This window comes from Papaver somniferum, chromosome 5 (genome assembly GCF_003573695.1).
Source record: "Papaver somniferum cultivar HN1 chromosome 5, ASM357369v1, whole genome shotgun sequence".
NCBI classification, from domain to species: domain Eukaryota; kingdom Viridiplantae; phylum Streptophyta; class Magnoliopsida; order Ranunculales; family Papaveraceae; genus Papaver; species Papaver somniferum.
In genome coordinates this window covers 199,986,356-200,005,428 of record NC_039362.1, presented here as the reverse complement: position 1 = coordinate 200,005,428, position 19,073 = coordinate 199,986,356, and the positions used below count along the sequence as shown (strand labels likewise).

At 35.7% G+C, this 19,073-nt stretch overlaps 1 protein-coding gene across 1 annotated transcript; it reads left to right on the top strand.

Annotated features, from left to right (window-relative positions):
• Positions 1-11,305: 11,305 nt before the first annotated feature.
• On the top strand, positions 11,306-12,157 carry LOC113280553. The gene has a single exon (XM_026529166.1). The coding sequence runs from the start codon at positions 11,306-11,308 to the stop codon at positions 12,155-12,157; it is 852 nt and encodes a 283-aa protein (XP_026384951.1).
• The last annotated feature ends 6,916 nt before the right edge of the window (positions 12,158-19,073 follow it).

The following is a 19,073-nucleotide window of genomic DNA, read 5'->3' as shown; positions in this document are numbered from 1 at the left end:
TGAAGGCCCTTTAGCCTAATTAACTATAAAAACAACTCAAACTTCGTATTAGGGAACCGAGATTGTAAGAACACGGGGATTGTTAAGACCAACACTAATTTGCAACTAAAAAGGGAATCAAATTTTTACGAGTAAACCAGTTTTAAGGAGCACCAAGTTTGTTAACAACTTATGCCAAATCATACGCTGTATGAGTTGTTGGGAGTAATCCACACATGCTTTCCAACTGAATTTAATTTACACAAAATAACAAGAGATTCGAAACTTTACCTTTCAGATAGTACCAATCATCTTTTTGACTGACACTTTGGCCAATTGCGGTTTTCAGGAGCCCTATAAATGTTTTTTGAGCTGAGCAGCAGAATTGGGACCACGGAGTTAGCAGGACTCTGTCAGAGCCTGCTGCACATTCCTCATCTCTTTGAAGTGATAATAATGGCCTCTTCAAACACTTCTTAAGCAATGTGGGTCTGCAAAATAATCGACAGTATAACATATATGATAACAAGTCATTATCGATTTTTCACAAATTTGACAGGCATATACTTAAGCAACCAAGATTATGTAAACTGGTAAAGAAGCTCATTTTAGTTTGGACTAAGCAATGTATGACAAAACATAAATCATTGATGTATCGCAGCTAAGACATTAAAATGTGACAGAATCAGGGTCCATCTTCTAGTGCACGCAATGCTATGATATGTAATAAAATGAAAAATAATTGAACTTATTCACTCCGGTAATCACTAAACCATCCATCATCCACATATCCCATCTAAACTAACAACTGGTGTTTCCAGTGCCATTACTAAAGACGACAAAGAAGATGTACTATCGGCTCTATCATAATCCAGTACATGATAGGATATTGTAAAACATCTACAAAAGCACATAGAGAAACAATAGACGTACTGAAAAATAAAATTATACAAACAAAAATTACATAGCATTGATACCTGGGGCGTGTACATTTTTGAAATTTCCCATGAAGTGACATTAATAGTTCAATCAACAGATTATCTTCGGGTGAACCATATTACCAATATTGACCCTGCCATCAGTTTTGGTGCCAAAAGATTCAGTTCGTAACCCTCTTAAAGATTGATTTCCTTCCTCCACCCTGTGTCTCCGACTCCGTAAACTCCATCTCATCTTCTGCTTTTCTTTTCCAACATTTCAATTCCCTGTTCTGAGTCTATCTTTTAACATTCCAACTACCTCTTTTAAATAAGAAACTTTGTCCTGTGTTGTCTTCTCTTGTACTCCCTAAGAGCAACTGCAGTGGTGCGATCAAAACCAAAGAGTAAAGAGCAAAAAAAAGATCAAAATTTGGGTTTAGTCCGTGTTCTAACGCTACGGTACTGGATTATATATGATCAAGCGGAGATATAGTGTTAGACCATATGATAAGGCGGAGATATAGTGTTAGACCATATGTTATGCGGGCTTATAATGTACGCCTGATAAGTAGCCTGACGAAGTTATAAGGTGATCCATACACAACAACTCATGAAACGGGGACTATACAACCGCCCCACATGAAACGTATATTATATGTTCGCCCGTTAACAAGCGTACACTTTAAGTTCGTTCGACTATATTTGGGTTTGGGTTTGATCCCAGACCAAATATAATCCAGAATTTGGTTATAGTCAGGCTTTTGCTCTTTAGTCCGTCCCACTGCGTCTCGTTGCTAGACCATATTTATGGGTTTGATCGCCCACTTTGGTTGTTCTAAGCTCGCTATCTATCTTGACGAGCATTTGGTTGTTCAATTCTTTACCCAAAATTCAATCCCATAATTCAATTTGCTAGAACCTCCGATTCCACATGCATTCTCTCTAAAACTCCAAACTCATCATCTTCGCAGACTTCGATTTGAACCCCTTACAGTCACCCCTCATGCTTCTTCCACGAAATTACTTGGTTTTAAGCTAATGATTCAACCAAAAATCGGCTTGTTTCTCAAGATCTTTAGCCATTTTCAACTGGCATTCCATAGATTTACAACTTCCACCCATTTTAATAGAGACAAGGGTTTACAAAACGAGTAAAAGAAAAGAAAAATTGATAAGAAAAACAAGCTCAGAGATAGTAAGTAAAAAACTCAAAAAGAAAATACAGCCAAAAGTGTACTTGACATTTTTATCCTTCACTTGCATCTTGTTTGTTTGAAGCTGACCCGGTGTCTGGATCTGAGTCAATCCCTGACTCGGACCGAGTCAGCAGTCAGACCGTTTGTTTTGCATTTTGAGTCAGATCTGACTCGACCTCTGATTCAGATATAATTCCTGATTCGGACCAATTTGAGTCGGGTAACAAAATATCCCTGACTCACGAGACCAAACTAATGACTCACGTTTTTTGAGTCAGATGAATCAGATCTGACTCAAAACAAACATATTGAGTCAGAACCAAATGAGTCAGGTGATTTCACTCAGATCCAGACGACTCAGATGAGTCAGGAGTAAACAAATATGGTGTTAGTCCAAAACAAGTGTTTCTTCATGTATTTTGTGAGCAGGCAACATGTCCCCGCATTTGTTGATTGTTGATATTGCCATGCCCATACGTATGAATGTCAGTTTACAATGTACATGGTCAGTTTTTTCTCAGCTTGAAAATGAAAACCCTTTAAAACGAATATATTATGCCCACATCAAACAATTTACCTGGATAAAATCAATATTATGCCCAAATTGGTTGTCTAAGGATGAAAAGATCAATATGAATAATACTTTCTTGGGAAATTGGTGTAAAAGCAAAAGACATAGGGCTAGCTCCATTTGTAAAATAGACAAATAATTGCTTTTACATGAACTAATTAACCTCATTTTTCAGATTGTTCATTAAGAAGCACTAAGAACCCAACATTTCATTTTTCTATGTTAAGAGAAGAAAAATACTACAACTTGTATTTTTGACATTTTAGTTTTGTCCACGAGGTTTTGATACCATGTCAAGATTTTCGTTATAGAAAGTTAAAACATTTAGTTTACTCTAATATGTCAGATTGTAAAATAAGGAAAATCTTACAACCCGATCGATTGGGAGAATTGGATTCCTAGGAATCGAATTCCTTGAACCGAACGGGGCAAATGAATTCTATGTAATTGGGAATTTCAATTTCTAGGAATCCAATTCCCTCTAAAATGATCGATTTCCATTGCATTGGTCCAATAATGCAACAGAATTGGATTCCGAGATAATCACAAAGATAATTGAATTATCTCAACCGAACATGAATTTTTTGGATTGAAATCAAATTTCTTGGAATCCAATTCCAAGAATTGGATTACCCCGTAATTGAGTTCGTAGGATTCCAATTCTCCCGAACGAACGGACTATTAATGCTTAATGTTAAAGTGGAATGCATATTATAGCCTAGTGGGAAGTCAAAGTCACAAAATAGATTAAAGTGTTTGGGATTCGTTGAACTGGGAGCCAAAGCAAGTATATAAATTATTAGGAATCATAAGGTTTTGGAAGAATATCAAACGGTAAAATCACCTTGCCTGGCCCTGTCCACACAACTGAAATAACGTGACCATAAAAAACAATTATGTCATGTTCATGCACAAAAAATCAGTGATCTCTAAGCATATCCCTAATCATATACATTATCGATTTAAACTTTTATTTATAGTCGTATCTTTGGCATGGAATTGTCAATGACGTTCTAAAAAAATTCCTAGAATCAGATAAGTAGGAATTAATGGTTAGTTCCATAATAATTGTGTTTTAGATACCCTAGTCTTGTCCTCTCAAGCTTAGAACTAGGAGGTTGTCAAATCACCGGGTGTTTGGAGTGTTTTATGGGGTGCAATTAGTACAAATAGTAATAAGTAATGATTAGCAGTAGCATTCATTAGTATAATTAACCGTAATGTTGTATTAGGGTTAATTATCTAATGGTTGTCTGTAGGAGAGCCTTGGCCATCTAACGACTTTGAATGCTTAGGGTTTTCTGTAGGAGAGCCTTGGCCATATGGTAGCTCCATCCATATAACTAGTTTCATCATGTTTTAGATAGGGTTGAATTGAATTTGGTTTCATATGTGTTTAAGTCGGAATGAAAATGCTTTCATCCTATTTTAGATTGGTTTGAATTGGTTTTTTCCAAGTTTAAGCAAGTTTCATCTTGTTTTTGGAATTGGTTGAATTTAGTTTCATCTATGTTTAAGATGTGATGAAACTAGTTTCATCCTGTTTAAAATAGAGTTGAATTGAATCTCGTTTCATCTATGTTTATGCCAGGATCTGTCTTTGATTAAATGAATTGGTCTTTCCAAGTTCAAGTTCATCCTGATTTAAATTTAGTTGAATTTGGTTTCATCCAAGTTTAAGCCAATTTCATCCTTTTTATTCTTCGATTTAGTTGAATTTGGTTAAATTGACAAACTGAATTTCTTTTTCAAAGATATTTGCAAGATATAATTTGAGTAGTGTTAGTGGTGTAAATGGTGAAGGATGTATTAAATTTTGCTGGTGCATCTAGTTTGAACTTGGATAAATCCATACACATCCAAATTAAGGCAAATCTTCTTGGAGTTTAAAATAAAAGTAAGGCTAGATATTATAAATACTAGTGGTGTTAATCAATAGAATTCATGTCACCAGTGGTGAGGATGGAAACTATGACGAAGTTAGTCACGCTGGCGGTAGTAACATCGAGGGGAGTAAATGAAAATGGCGAAAGTAATAACAATGGGGAAGTTAGTGAATATGGTGGTGGTGGTAGTGGTGATTGTAACTGTTAGAGCACTACTCGGTCAAACTCGCAAGCGTTGTTATCTCAAGCTTGTTTCTCATGTTTAGGTGATCAAAACTACAAGTTTTGGTTTCTGGTCTACTTATAGCTATGTCTCAGATTAAGATAGAATGTGCAGTTGAGCTTTATACTTCACGACGTTCATCGAGTGAAGACGAATATCTACTAAGGAGAGCTTAGAGGAACTTCATCAACAAAAGGTATGTGGAGAATAAAACTTATCTATCACTCAGAAGTCTATTATATTTTATCTCCTAATGAAACTAAGTTGTATATCTATATAGACTTTTACATTATACACATTTGATATTTCGAGTCGAGTTTATCTCGCTTTTCTATTTGTCGAAATATGTGTTGGAAGCTTTTTGCTTTAGCTACATTCATCATTATTTTTGACGAGTTTAGTTGGAAACAACTTATTTGTTGGAAGCTAAATAATAAGTCAAAAGATGATCATGTGAAAATTTCCTTGAAACATCTTACATGATTTGTGTGAGACAGTCATTTGATGTCGACTCGGAATGTTTCATATTGACCATTCAATCACTTGAAAATTACTTATGAGCTAAAGGTATGTGTGAGATAGCCGTTGTCGTGTTCTAAGGATGTTTCAATGATTGAAATTGGAGTTTAGAACAATTAACCATTGTCTGGATATAGCACAGTATGCATACCAGTATGCAAACTGTGTTGTATGATTCAGGTCGGGAAACCAAGTTTGCATACCAGTATGCGAACGTTTTTAACTGTTAAAGTCCAGGAACCAAGTTTGCATACTAGTATGCGAACTGTTCTACCTGAGTTAGGTCCGGGACGACAGTATGCCTACAGGTTTGCGAACTGTCAGACAAGACCAAAAGTCTGGAACTTAAGTTTGCTACCCGTTTGCAAACTTAGTTGGTTAAGTTCTAAAATCGGTTAAGTATGATATCATACTCATGGACAAATACATTTATAAATTAAGGAATGCAATCTTTGCAAACCGTGGCTATATGTTCATGAATTGATTCTCATGAATCAAATCCAATTTTGCTTCAATTGTGTCTTGTATACTTGTATGAGAATATAAACAATTGAACAACCCTATGAGTAACACAATTAAATTCATTTAATTATCCTTTGATATAGAAGTGTTAGATGAATGTGGTTAATACAAAACTGTCCATATGGATAACTTCGGTTAACTATTGTTGAGCCAATTCAATATACACATTTAGGTACGGTTACCCACATCTAAATGAAGGCATATTTCATTTGTGTGTAACAAGCTAAGACCATCTAATGGTGGAGATATATTGCTTTGGTTTTAAGCAAACGTAGCTTGAATCTTAAATCAGGTTTTCATCTAACAGTGAGCATTGATAGCTTTGTTTCTAAGCTATCAAACCCTTATTTGAAATATTATATAAGGAAGAACTCTAGCAATTGGAAAACCTAATCCCCACACTTCTGTGTGATACTAGTTGCGACTAAAGTCGATTCTCCTTTAACCTAGGTTTTTTCTAAAACTATTATAGGTTAACGACTTGAAGACTTCATTGGGATTCTGAAGCCAGACCCAACTATTTTCTCTGTATTTACGTATTTTGACCTTACTTGTTTTATCGTATTGAGTACTATCTTCTCTCAGATTTTCTCGAGATTTATCTCTGATAGATAAGATATAAAAATTAATCACAAATCTCTTCGTCTCATTCTTTGTGATTCCATAATAAATTTTTCTACTACCATATAATTTAGTTATTGTGAGGTGATTGATATTTCTAGGATGTTCTTAGGGAATATAAGACTGGATTATCAATTGGTTATTGTTCACCTTGATTTATCAAAAGAAGGAACAAAAACTTCATGGGTATTTTTGTGGGAGACAGATTTGTTTATAAATTCTTCGACTTTGGGTGGTAGCAACTGTTAGTTGTGTGTGAGATCAGCTAAGGGAATTAAGTGCGTAGATCCCTGCTGAGATTCAAAGACGTAAGGAACAAGAATGTACCTTAATCAATGTGAAACTTGTTTATGGATCAACTACATTCCAGTCCGAAGTTAACTTGTAGTAGGCTAGTGTCTGTAGCGGCTTAATACCGCGTGGTGTTCAAATCTAGACTAGGTCCCGGGATTTTTCTGCATTTGCGGTTTCCTCGTTAACAAAACTTCTGGTGTATGTGTTATTTCTTTTCCGCATTATATTTGACTATATAATTGAAATATCACAGGTTGTGCGTAGTTTAATCAATTGGTAAATTCGACCTTTGGTTGTTGATTGAAATTGATTGACACTAGAACATTAGTCTTTGGTACCGATCAAGTTATTTCTCATATCAATCAGGCTTGCAGATCTCTATCTGTTCGATTGCAAGTTGTATTGATAAATTGATATAACTCTTGGATATTTTTACTTGATTGAGGCTAACTGTCTAGTTGATTATCTTGGAATTATATTGGAGTTAGTCCATACAGATTGCCGAACGAAATATTGGGTGTGGTTGTTAGACCCCCGCTTTTTCAATTGGTACATCAGAGCAGGCAAACACGCTAAGACCTCATAAGTCTGTGTTTGTAGCAATCTTACTCTATGTCAGAGCAGGAAACGCATCACCAGTTTAGAAACGTTATGACTTGGTTCAAATCTTTGTTTCTCCTGAGAAATTTCTCACGTCTTCTCAATTGTCTGAAAGTGTGTATAACTAGGAAACACGCCTAGAGGAACAGTTGGATGATCAGTCATATGAAAGTGATTCAAATGATGGACAAGATGTTGATGAGTAAGTCTCGCAGTATATCAATCTTTTTGACCATATCATAAAGAAAAATAAGTCAACATCTTGCTTGAATGAGTTTCTGAATCCTATTCGTCTAGAAAACAAGAAAATGAGAAAACTCTTTAAGGGCTACAATTGTGGATATAATCTCTTACAATCACTTCTTAAAGATCCTGAAGAAGATGTGCATTCAAGGAATTCTGAATGTGAAAGTCTTCGTCGAAATCTCTTTGTGTTGAAACAAGAACTTGCAGAATCTAAAGCAAAATACAGCTCTCAGCAAAGTTGTTTTAATGACAGATAAAAAAAAAATCTCTCTCGAGAAAAAGAATTGTAGGCTGACCTAAGTGCTGCTCATAACAAGGTCAAGCTGCTGGAAGAAAACTTGAAAAAGTTTAATCTTAGCTCAACAAAATTATCCACCATGCTGGGAGATTGTAAGAAACATCGTGATACACGAGGTTTGGGATATGAAAGAATAGACGCTCCAAGCAAGTATAAGATTGATTTTGTTTGTGCTAATAGAAATTTCCAGCAGAAAAATTTCACAGCTGGCCAAAACGAAAAAATACCTTCAGCAGCAGAAGTTTCAAAAACCAAGGGTAGTCAACCTCAAAAGACAACTCATATGAGAACAATTAATAGTATTCCTTTTAGTTGTTATTATTGAAGAAATAAAGGTCATCTTGAAAGGAGATGTCGTTTTCATTAACGGAATGAGAAACTTCATTACATTCTTGTTTAGATGTCTAAGGAACTAATCAAACCTGTTTCTCATATTACTGGTTTTAAATGTCCAACCTTCAGACAAGGAAAGTGTTGTGATGAGCCAATTCTTGCCTGTAAGAATAACACAATTAAAGGCTTTTATAATTGTAAAAAAATAATAATGTTATGAGGACAAATGACTACTTTGTTGATCCAAGAAGTAAGAAAATATTTTCAAACCCTTCTTCCATGGCTGAATAAAGTGTTGGATCAAAAGTGTCTACAGTTCCTGAATATATTCTTATCAATAATCTTGCTTCGAAACTCAAGAATAGTATAAATAGACTCAATCATAGCATTAAGAAGGCAAGGAAGGCAGCAACTTCACGTATCTCTTGTCCTAATTTATTGTTTCTCTTAAGACTAACTCTATTGACTTCCCTGATGATATTCAAGAAAGAAAATGGGAGAATGTCAATACCCTTGATAAGCAATATGCTCGTCAAATTACAACTTGACTGCTTACAATTGTGTGTCCTTTTTGAGACCGTGTGAGGATGCACATAACTCTCAAGAAGATACCTTCTAGATAAGGTGGTCTTTGTTGTATCTGTTATGTTTTCTTTTGGTTTAAAAAGTAAAATAATGATTATCTTACTGTTGAACCCTGCTCCGTTAATTATTACATGGTGTAATATAAATGATCAATAACTCTTGGAAAATTCTCTTTGTTGTTCACTTTGAAAATGCTTCGTTTTTTTCTTCCTTTTAAACAGTTGACTAGTTATTTTTTAACAAATGTCTTGTGCTCTAAATCCCATTAGGCTAAGACACTCTGTCATATGTATAGAATTTGTTTTTGTTATTTTCTCAAAATGTGCTTCTAAATTAGACTCCACTGGTTCCTTGGTTTTGAATTTTGGTTCATAATCACGAACGTACGTGCAACAAGTCCATGACCGAATGTAAACGTGTAACCCTAGGGTTTCCTTATGAATACATATAAATATATCAAGGATTCTTTTTCTTCTGATATATGATCGTTCCATAGTATCAAGAATTCTCTTGTGATATCATGAAGTGCACAATGGATGGATGCAAATAGGAAGACAAAGTTGAAGTGGGAAAAGTTATTGAGTTTCATGAGAATCCCCTCTTCATAACCTGCTATCATGCAGTTGATCATGAAAACGGTTTTCCATTCCAGATGTCATCTTAATTGATTGGAAATCTTCTTCGAGATTTTGGGGTTGTACATGACCATATTGAAATTGCAAGAAAGATATTGAGTATATGAAAACTGAACTGAATAAAGAAACTGATGAACTTGTTTTTGTTCGATCTCTGGTTGCCGATTATGTCTAAGTATTTTCAGTCTTGTTTTTATTTTTTGATTGTTTTTGTTTTTTCTAGGAATCTTCTTATGAGAATTTATTCTTGTGTTTTAAGAAGGATAACTAGGGTTTGTAATAGGAAATATTGTGATTACACACAGCTATTGCCAACGATTTTCATCTTGCAATGTTTTAGATTTATTTATTTAAATTCAAAGTTATTTGGAAGATGATTTTGCAGTATTAATCTTTATTGGTTTTATATATTGCAAAAATATTATGGGATATGTGTGTTTACGTTCGTGAACTATGATTATCTCATATATGTCAAAAGTTAAGTCTACCATGTCTTTATGCAAATATTGATAAAAGATAAAATGAACTTTTGAATATTTCGCAGTATTGATCTTTCCCTGATCCACTTATATGTGAAAGTACTGTATGGCTCCGTAAGTTTTCTTATGTTGAGCATTTCCGATTAAATTAATTATTAAGTTCTTCTTATGGTTGATTTATTCGAGTTTTCTGGATACAAATTCATGTTTCATTTGATTTGTTAATATCCAAAGAAACCCTTCTTTTCTTGTAAAGTAAGGTGACGAGGTGTCAACTTGCAAATAATATTTCTCTATTTCTCTTTACACTAGCAAGTAATATAATGAAAGCAGGATCGTCCTAAGGGAGGTATGAAGCAAAAGTTGTTATGCAAATATTCTTAGAAAAGAAGATTTTTGTTGTAAAAATTCTGAAAATCACAAAGTTGTATTCAAATATGAGATGCGATTGATTAAGGATTCATTCTCGACCACAAAACACAAACCAAATTGATATATAGCACGTTCTTTGAATTATCTTGTTATTAACAACCCTAGGATAATTAGTACACTCAACTATCCCATTATTATCTCCTAAGCTCACCGGACACGGAAGCGCTCGACTACCGGTTTCTACTTGTCAAGTTTCCTAGAGGTACGCTTACTAGGTGTGACTTAAACAAATGCTCTAAGTTTGTGAGATAAGGTTTCTCATAGTGATAAATCCAAAAGCTTGAATTACCTACTAGTGTCAATTTCTACATATGGGTACTTAAAAAAGTCCCATCATCAATATCCATATATTGCTACTTGTGTTTATCATTCTAGAAAATTACGGGTCGAAGAATTCAAAACTAGCAATAGGAAATTGGCACCGCTGCCAGGGAAGCAGTGGCAAGTTTAGTTGTTATTTTTATTCTTAGTTTATATTTTTGCTTTTAGTTTCAATTTCAGTTTACTTATTCAATCTCTTATAATCTGATTTTCAGGTACTATTTCTTTGGTGAATGCGTGGAGAGGGCAGACCAAGTCCAATTGGTATACGTCTTCGTTCGGGAACTTTGCTAAAAGACTTTACTCGAGCATTGAATACTCCACTTCCTCCTAGTTATACACCAAGTGAATTTTCGGACTCGGACAAAGAGGAATACAACACAATGGGAGGTCGACCACCTGCTCCAAGAACACTCAAGGAGCTCACTTCTCCAAACATTGACCAGCATCCTTTATGTATTCAGCTGAGTGGAACCATTAATTTGAAGCCGCAATTGATTCACTTGATGCCCAAATTCAGAGGTTTAGCGGGAGAGGATCCTAATCGTCACTTACAACAATTCCATCATGTTGTGACTAGTTTGAAGCAAGCAACTGCAGATGCCGATATGGCTATGATGAAAACTTTTCCTTTCTCCCTTATAGATGCTACAGGAGAGTGGTTCTTTTGCTTACCCTGGAAGTATAACCATATGGAATGGAATGAAGAAGTTTCTTCTTGAGAAGTATTTTCTGACATCAAAAGCAACTGTGATTCGCAAGGAGATTTGTGGTATTAGACAAGTATTGGGGGAGACTCTCTATGAGTATTGGGAGCGTTACAAGAAGCTTTTAGCTAGCTGTGCACACCACCAAATCAACGATCAACTTGTGATTCAATATTTCTATGAGGGGTTGCTTTCTAATGATAGAAATTTGATCGATGTCGCAAGTGGTGGTGCACTCACCAACAAAACCATTGTTGCTACAAGCTTGTTAGAAAACATGGCTGCGAACATTCAACAATTTTACACTCGATATGAACCAACAGTAAGGAAAGTGAATGAAGTTGGAGATTCTTCACACTTGGAACATAGAATGGGTAACATGGAGAGGATGATGCAACAAATAACAGCGACTGTAATACCATCATACTCCGAAGAAGTGGAGAAAGCAAGTGTTATGTACCCAAATCAGCAACTGCCAAGATATGATCCTTATTCCAGCACATATAATCCGGGTTGGAGAGATCATCCTAATTTCAGCTACGCCAACAAGCAAGATGCAGTCTCTAATCCTTCTTTAAATCAACAAGGTGGGTACCAATTCTTGCAAAGGCCGCCAAAAGAATCTCAAGGCATGAGTATAGATGACAAGTTGAATCTAATTCTTAATACAATAGCGCAAGATAAGCAAAAGGCAGAGATGGATATGAAGGACATCAGAACACAAATGGGTCAACTAGCTACTACCGTGAGCAAATTGGAAGCACAAGCAGATGGAGAACTTCCCTCCTAACCATTGAATCCCAGGGAGACTATCAATGCTATTGAGTTGCGAAGTGGGAAACAAGTATAGAAACCGGAAACATCACCAGAGTCCCGTGAACGTGATTTGGAGAAAGAAGTGGACAAAACAGTCCCTAAAAAGACTGATTCGGTAAATTCTAACTTTAAACCTCTTGTTTCTACTTATGTTACTCCTCCACCTTTTCCTAGCAGGTTTGCAAAATCAAATAAGGAGACGTTGGACAAAGAGATTTGGGAAATCTTCAAGAACATCGAAGTGAACATTCCATTAATTGAGGCGATAAGGCAGGTTCCTCGCTATGCAAAGTTCTTGAAGGAATTGTGCACTAACAAGCACAAATTGACCGGTAATGAGGTAATGAGTGTGGGGGAGAGTGCTTCGACATATCTTCAAAAGAAACTCCCACCTAAATTGAAAGACCCCGACAGTTTTAATATACCTTGCATAATTGGTAAAACAAGGTTTACAAAAGCTTTGTTAGATTTAGGAGCATATATTAGTGTCATGCCTTCTTCAATTTATCAATCTTTAAATCGTGGTCCTCTCAAAAGTACCAGCATAGTTATTCAACTCGCCAATAGATCTAATGTCTACCCGAAAGGGGTTGTTGAAAATGTTTTGGTGCAGGTTAATGAGCTTATATTTCCTGTGGACTTCTATGTTCTTGATATGAGTGATGAAAACTCATCATCATCTACACCTTTGTTGTTGGATAGACCATTTATGAGAACCGCTAGAACAAACATAGATGTATTTGAAGGTACCTTTACAATGGAATTTGATGGAGAGGTCGTTCGCTTCAACATCTTTGAGGTGATGAGATACCCAAGTGATGTGCACTCATGTTTTTCCGTGGAGGAAACTGATGTTGGCTAAGAATGCAAAGGAGATGAAAGTCGGGCTGACGACTTTAAACCAAGCGCTAAGTGGGAGACAACCCACCGGTTTTCTATCTTTATCTTTTTATTTTTAAGCACTTTATCTTTGTTTTCTTGTTTTGAATATCATTTGCAAAATTTCCCACCTTGAACGTTACTTTGAATGACTAAATTTTACATTGAGGACAATATAAAGTTTAAGTGTGGGGAGCATTTATATGTTTTTAGAGTTTGTTGCCTTTAGTTAAAAAAATAGAAACATAGAAAAAATAAAAAATAAAATAAAATTGCTTTATAAACTCTGAAATCTAGAAACTTGTGCCTTTAGGATGACACTACCAATATAAGTGGATGGAACCATCTTGATTGCAGGAATTGGGGAACCCATTAACTAAAAGGACTGACAGAGCTCATGTGTTAGAAATAATATGATAGTTGTTACCATATCTCGGAATGTCACCACATCATTCATAGACTCTTCACAGGTAGTTGAAATTTGGAGTAAAAGATTTTGTAGGTACACCTATTGTAAACCTTCACGAGACTAAAACTCGTCCACTAGGGACACCTAGGGGTTCAAAGGCTTGTTATACGTGCTAAGTGTAACCGTATCCTCGACGAGACGGAGTTGTATGTATGTTTTAGAATTATGTTATTTGATTTTCTCGAGGACTAGTAAAGTCTAAATGTGGAGGAATTTGATAAGTGTTTAAAACACCTTAATATTTATCTATTGTTTATGCTTTCTTTGCTGAGTTTTCTTGTAAATTATGTATCTTATGTTTGCTTTTGAGTATTTAGGTACTTTGGAGTCATTTGGAACAAAATAAGAAGAAACAGGGCAAAAGTCTCATCTCATGTGCAACTGTTGTTGGAGGCGAACTATTTCTCATTATTTGCTTCTATTTCTTCATCTCTGGCTGAAAAGCATGTCAGCTTTAGTGATGCAAATTCATTGTCTGAAAAGCATGGAAGCTTTAGTGATGTATAGAAATTGAAGGAAAGAAGCGGATCTGAGAAATAAAAGACGACTGTTGTTGGTGAAAGAAATCAAAGAAGAGCAAAAGCGCCAAGCCAATAAACTGGATACCAAGGACGTTGGTGGCAGGGGCCAGGAGATGAAGCTGATTTTCAACAACTATGCATTCAGGGCCCAAGTCAATACAACCACGTGCTAGCTGGGTTGGAAGGCAGAGTCATGGGCTTACCATTGGAAGGGCTATTGATCACAAAGGCCTGAACTTCACCTTAAGGGTTATGCACGTTTGTGCTGGTGGACATGTGCAGATGAAGAGGAGAAAAATTAGGTCTAATTACAAGCAGAAAGGAGATCGAGTCTTCATCATTTCAAAGCAGCAGGCGCTACATTTCTGATTGCCGTTTGCTGGAGATTGAGATGGGGATTGTTCATTAGCAAATGGAATGAATTTGATGGATGTTCACCATGGTCAAGATCCCTAGTTGTATTCGAGAGGTAGAACGAAGAATTGGTGGTGTTTTAGACCAGAAACATGGAGGAAATTGAGCTACTAAAGTCGCGGATTTTGTTGGGTATTTGGATTAATCAGTGGCTCAGTTTTATGAGGAGATTATAGCTCAAGTTTAAGGGCAGAGTGTGGGTCAAATTCTGGGCATAAATCAGTCGAGATTGCAATCGATCTAGCCATGGCCGGTGGGTTTCTTTCCATAGAATCAAGACAGGGGTTAGAGCAGTCAAGAAAAACGAGGAATGGCATGGTCAGCTGTGTGGTTCAGGCGAAATTTTGTACATCTACAAATGGAAGAACTGAAGCTTTGTTATGGTGGTTGTTATTTAGTGAAGATGCCAGTGGAATTGAGGTTTGTTCATGAGCAGAAGCAATGGGTTTTTGAGAGCACTTCTATTGCAACAAGAACAAGGAGATGTGGCTGTGCTTTGGTGGTTTTACAGCCGAGTTTGGAGCTGAACTGGGTTCGATTTGAGCTGAATTTCAGTTGTAATATGTTGCTGCTACAACTAATATAGTGAGAACTGTTGCCAGGGAATTGTCATTGTAATTGATTGAAATTCTTGAACTCAATTTCAGATGTTGTTGTGATTCGAAGGCAGTCCAAGACACGGTCGCAGTCATGAGTTTATTAAGAGAGTACCAAGGGCTAGACGCAAGTAAGGAGGTGATGTTACTATCTTGGTTTGAGCAGCTGATTATGCTGTTGAAATGATGATTTTTGGTGGTTGTTTCCGAGAAGATTCGAATGGGTTTGAACTGGCAGTATGGCTCGAATTTGGGAGGTTTTGGTCAAGTTTTTTTATGTCGACTCAGACATAAAAAATAAGTCAAAAGATCATGTGGAAACTAAACAATAAGTCAAAAGATGATCATGTGAAAATTTCCTTGAAATATCTTACATTATTTGTGTGAGACAGTCATTTGATGTCGACTCAGACAGTTTCATATTGATCACTCGATCACTTGAAAATTACTTATAAGGTAATGGTATGTGTGAGACGGACATTGTCGTCTTCTAAGGATGTTTCAATGATTCAAATGGGAGTTTAGAACAATTAACCATTGTCTGGATATAGCACAGTATGCAAACTGTTGTGGTATGATTCAGGTCAGGAAACCAAGTTTGCATACCAGTATGCGAATGGTTTTAACTGTTAAAGTCCGAGAACCAAGTTTGCATACCAGTATGCGAACGGTTCTACCTGAGTTAGGTCCGGGATGATAGTATGCTTACCGGTTTGAGATCTGTCGGACAAGACCAAAAGTCCGGAACTTAAGTTTGCGTACCTGTTTGCAAACTTAGTTTGTTAAGTTCTAAAATCAGTTAAGTATGATTTCATACTCATGTAAAAATACATTTATAAATTAAGGAATGCAATCATTGCAAACCCTGGCTAGATGTTCATGAATTGATTCTCATGAATCAAATACGATTTTGCTTCAATTGCGTCTTGTATACTTCTATGAGAATATAAACAATTGAACAACTCTATGAGTAACACAATTAGATTCATTTGATATAACTGTTAGATGAATGTGGTTAATACAAAAGTGTTCATATGGCTAACTTCGGCTAACAATTATTGAGCCAACTCAATATACACGTTTAGGTACGGTTACCCATATCTGAATGAAGGTATATTTTATTTGTGCGTAACAAGCTAAGACCATCTAACAGTGGAGAGATATTGCTTTGGTTTTAAGCAAACAAAGCTTGAATATTAAATCAGGTTTTCATCTAACGGTGAATATTGATTGTTTTGTTTCTAAGCTATCAAACCCTGATTTTAAAGACTATATAAGGGAGAACCGTATCAATTGGAAATCCTAATCCCCACACTTCTCTGTGATACTAGTTGCGATTAGAGTCGATTCTCCTTTACCTAGGTTTTTCCTAAGACCATTATAGGTTAACGACTTGAAGATTTCATTGGAATTCTGAAGCCAGACCCAACTATTTTCTATGTAGTTGCGTATTGTGACCTTACTTGTTCTATCGTATTGAGTACTATCTTCTCTAAGATTTGCTCGAGATTTATCTCTCATAGGTAAGAGTAATCACAAAGCTGTTCGTTTCATTCTTTGTGATTCCATAATAACTTTTTCTACTACCATATAATTAAGTTATTATGAGGTGATTGATATTTCTAGGCTGTTCTTCGGGAATATAAGATCGGATTATCAATTGGTTATTGTTCACCTTGATTTATTAAAAGACGGAACAAAAACTTCATGGGTCTTTCTTTGGGAGACAAATTTATCTATCAGAATAGAGTTTTCTGTTGGACTTTAGGTCGTAGCAACTCTTAGTTGTGGGTGAGATCATCTAAGGAAATTAAGTGCGTAGAGCCCTGCTGAGATTCAGAGACAGTAAGGAACGAGACTGTACCTTAATCAGTGTGAGACTTGGTTAGGGCTCAACTACATTCCAGTCCGAAGTTAACTTGTAGTAGGCTAGTGTCTGTAGCGGCTTAAGACCGTGTGGTGTTCAACTCTGGACTAGGTCCCAAGATTTTTCTGCATTTGTGGTTTCCTCGTTAACGAAACTTTTGGTGTCTGTGTTATTTCTTTTCCGCTTTATATTTATTTATATAATTAAAATATCACAGGTTGTGCGTTGTTTAATAAATTGGTAAATTCGACCTTTGGCTGCTGATTGAAATTGATTGACACTTGTACATTAGTCTTTGGTACCGTTAAAGTTATTTCTCATATCAATTAGGCTCGGAGATCTCTATTTGCCCGATTGAAGATTGTATTGAGAAATTGAGATATAAGTCTTGTATATTTTCCTTGATTGAGTCTGACCTTCTAGTTGATTGTCTTGAAATTATATTGGAGTTAGTCCATACACATTACCGAACAAAATATTGGGTGTGGTTGTTAGACCCCCGCTCTTTGAATTGGTATCAGAGCAGGTAAACAAGCTAAGACCTCATAAGTTTGTGTTTGTAGCAATCATACTCTATGGACAGTTGTGTTATCTCAAACAACGCATCACCAGTTCAGAAAGGTTATGACTTGGTTCAAAGCTTTGTTTCTCCTGAGAAATCTCTCATGTCTTCTCAATTGTCTGAAACTGTGTATAACTGGGAAATACGCCTAGATGAACAATTGGGTGATCTGTCAGATGAAAGTGATTCAGATGATGAACAAGATATTTATGAGGAAGTCTCGCAATATATCAAGCTTTTTGACCATCTCATAAAGTAAAAGAAGTCAATATCTTGCTTGACTGAGTTTCTAAATCATATATGTCTAGAAAACAAGAAAATGAGAAAACTCTTTAAGGGCTACGATTGTGGATATAATCACTTACAATCACTTCTCAAAGATTTTTGAAGAAGATGTGCGTTCAAAGAATTCTGAATGTGAAAGTCTTTGTCGAAATCTCTTTGTGTTGAAAGAAGAACTTGCAAAATCTGAAGCAAGATGTAGCTATCAACAAAGTTGTTTTAATAATTAGAGGCTGACCTAATTGCTTCTCATAACAAGGTCAAGCTGCTGGAAGAAAACTTGAAAAAGTTTAATCTTAGCTCAACAAAATTATCCACCATGCTGGGAGATTGTAAGAAACATCGTGATACACGAGGTTTGGGATATGAAGGAATAGACGCTCCAAGCAAGTGCAAAATTGTTTTTGTTTATACTAATAGAAATTTCCAGCAGAAAAATTTCACAGCTGGAAAAAGTGAATAAATACCTTCAACAGCTGAAGTTTCAAAAACCAAGGGTAGTCAACCTCCAAAGAAAACTCATATAAGAACAATTAATAACATTTATTTTAGTTGTTATTATTGCAGAAACAAAGGTCATCTTGAAAGGAGATGTCGTTTTCATTAACGGAATGAGAAACTTCATAACATTCTTTTTTAGATGTCTAAGGAACTAATCAAACATGTTTCTCATATTACTGGTTTTAAATATCCAACCTTCAGACAAGGAAAGTGTTGTGATGAGCCAATTCTTGCCTGTAAGAATAACACAATTAAAGGCTTTTTACAATTGTAAAAAGAATAATTTTATGAGGACATGACTACTTTGTTGATCCAAAAAGTAAGAAAAGATTTTCAAACCCTTATTCCATGGATGAATAAAGTGTTGGATCAAAATTGTCTACAGTTCCTGAATATATTCTTATCAATAATCGTGCTTCAGAACTTAATACCAGTATAAATAGACTCAAGTGTAGCATTAAGAAAGCAAGAAAGGAAGCAACTTTAGGTATCTCTTGTCGTCCTTTATTGTTTCTCTTAAGACTAACTCTATTGACTTCCCTGATGATATTCAAGAAAAAAAAGGGGAGAATGTTAATATCCTTGATGAGCAATATGCTCGTCAAATTACAAATTGACTGCTTATAATTGTGTGTCCTTTTTGAGACCGTGTGAGGATGCACATAACTCTCAAGAAGATACCTTCTTCTTGACAAAGTGGTCTTTGTTGTATCTGTTTTCAGTTTTCTTTTGGTTTAAAAATTGATCATCTTACTGTTGAGCCCTGCTCCGGTTAATTATTACATGGTATAATATAAAT

Excerpts from the sequence above, each read along its gene's own strand:
- LOC113280553 (XM_026529166.1), top strand. The coding sequence starts at position 11,306 with ATGCTACAGGAGAGTGGTTCTTTTGCTTACCCTGGAAGTATAACCATA.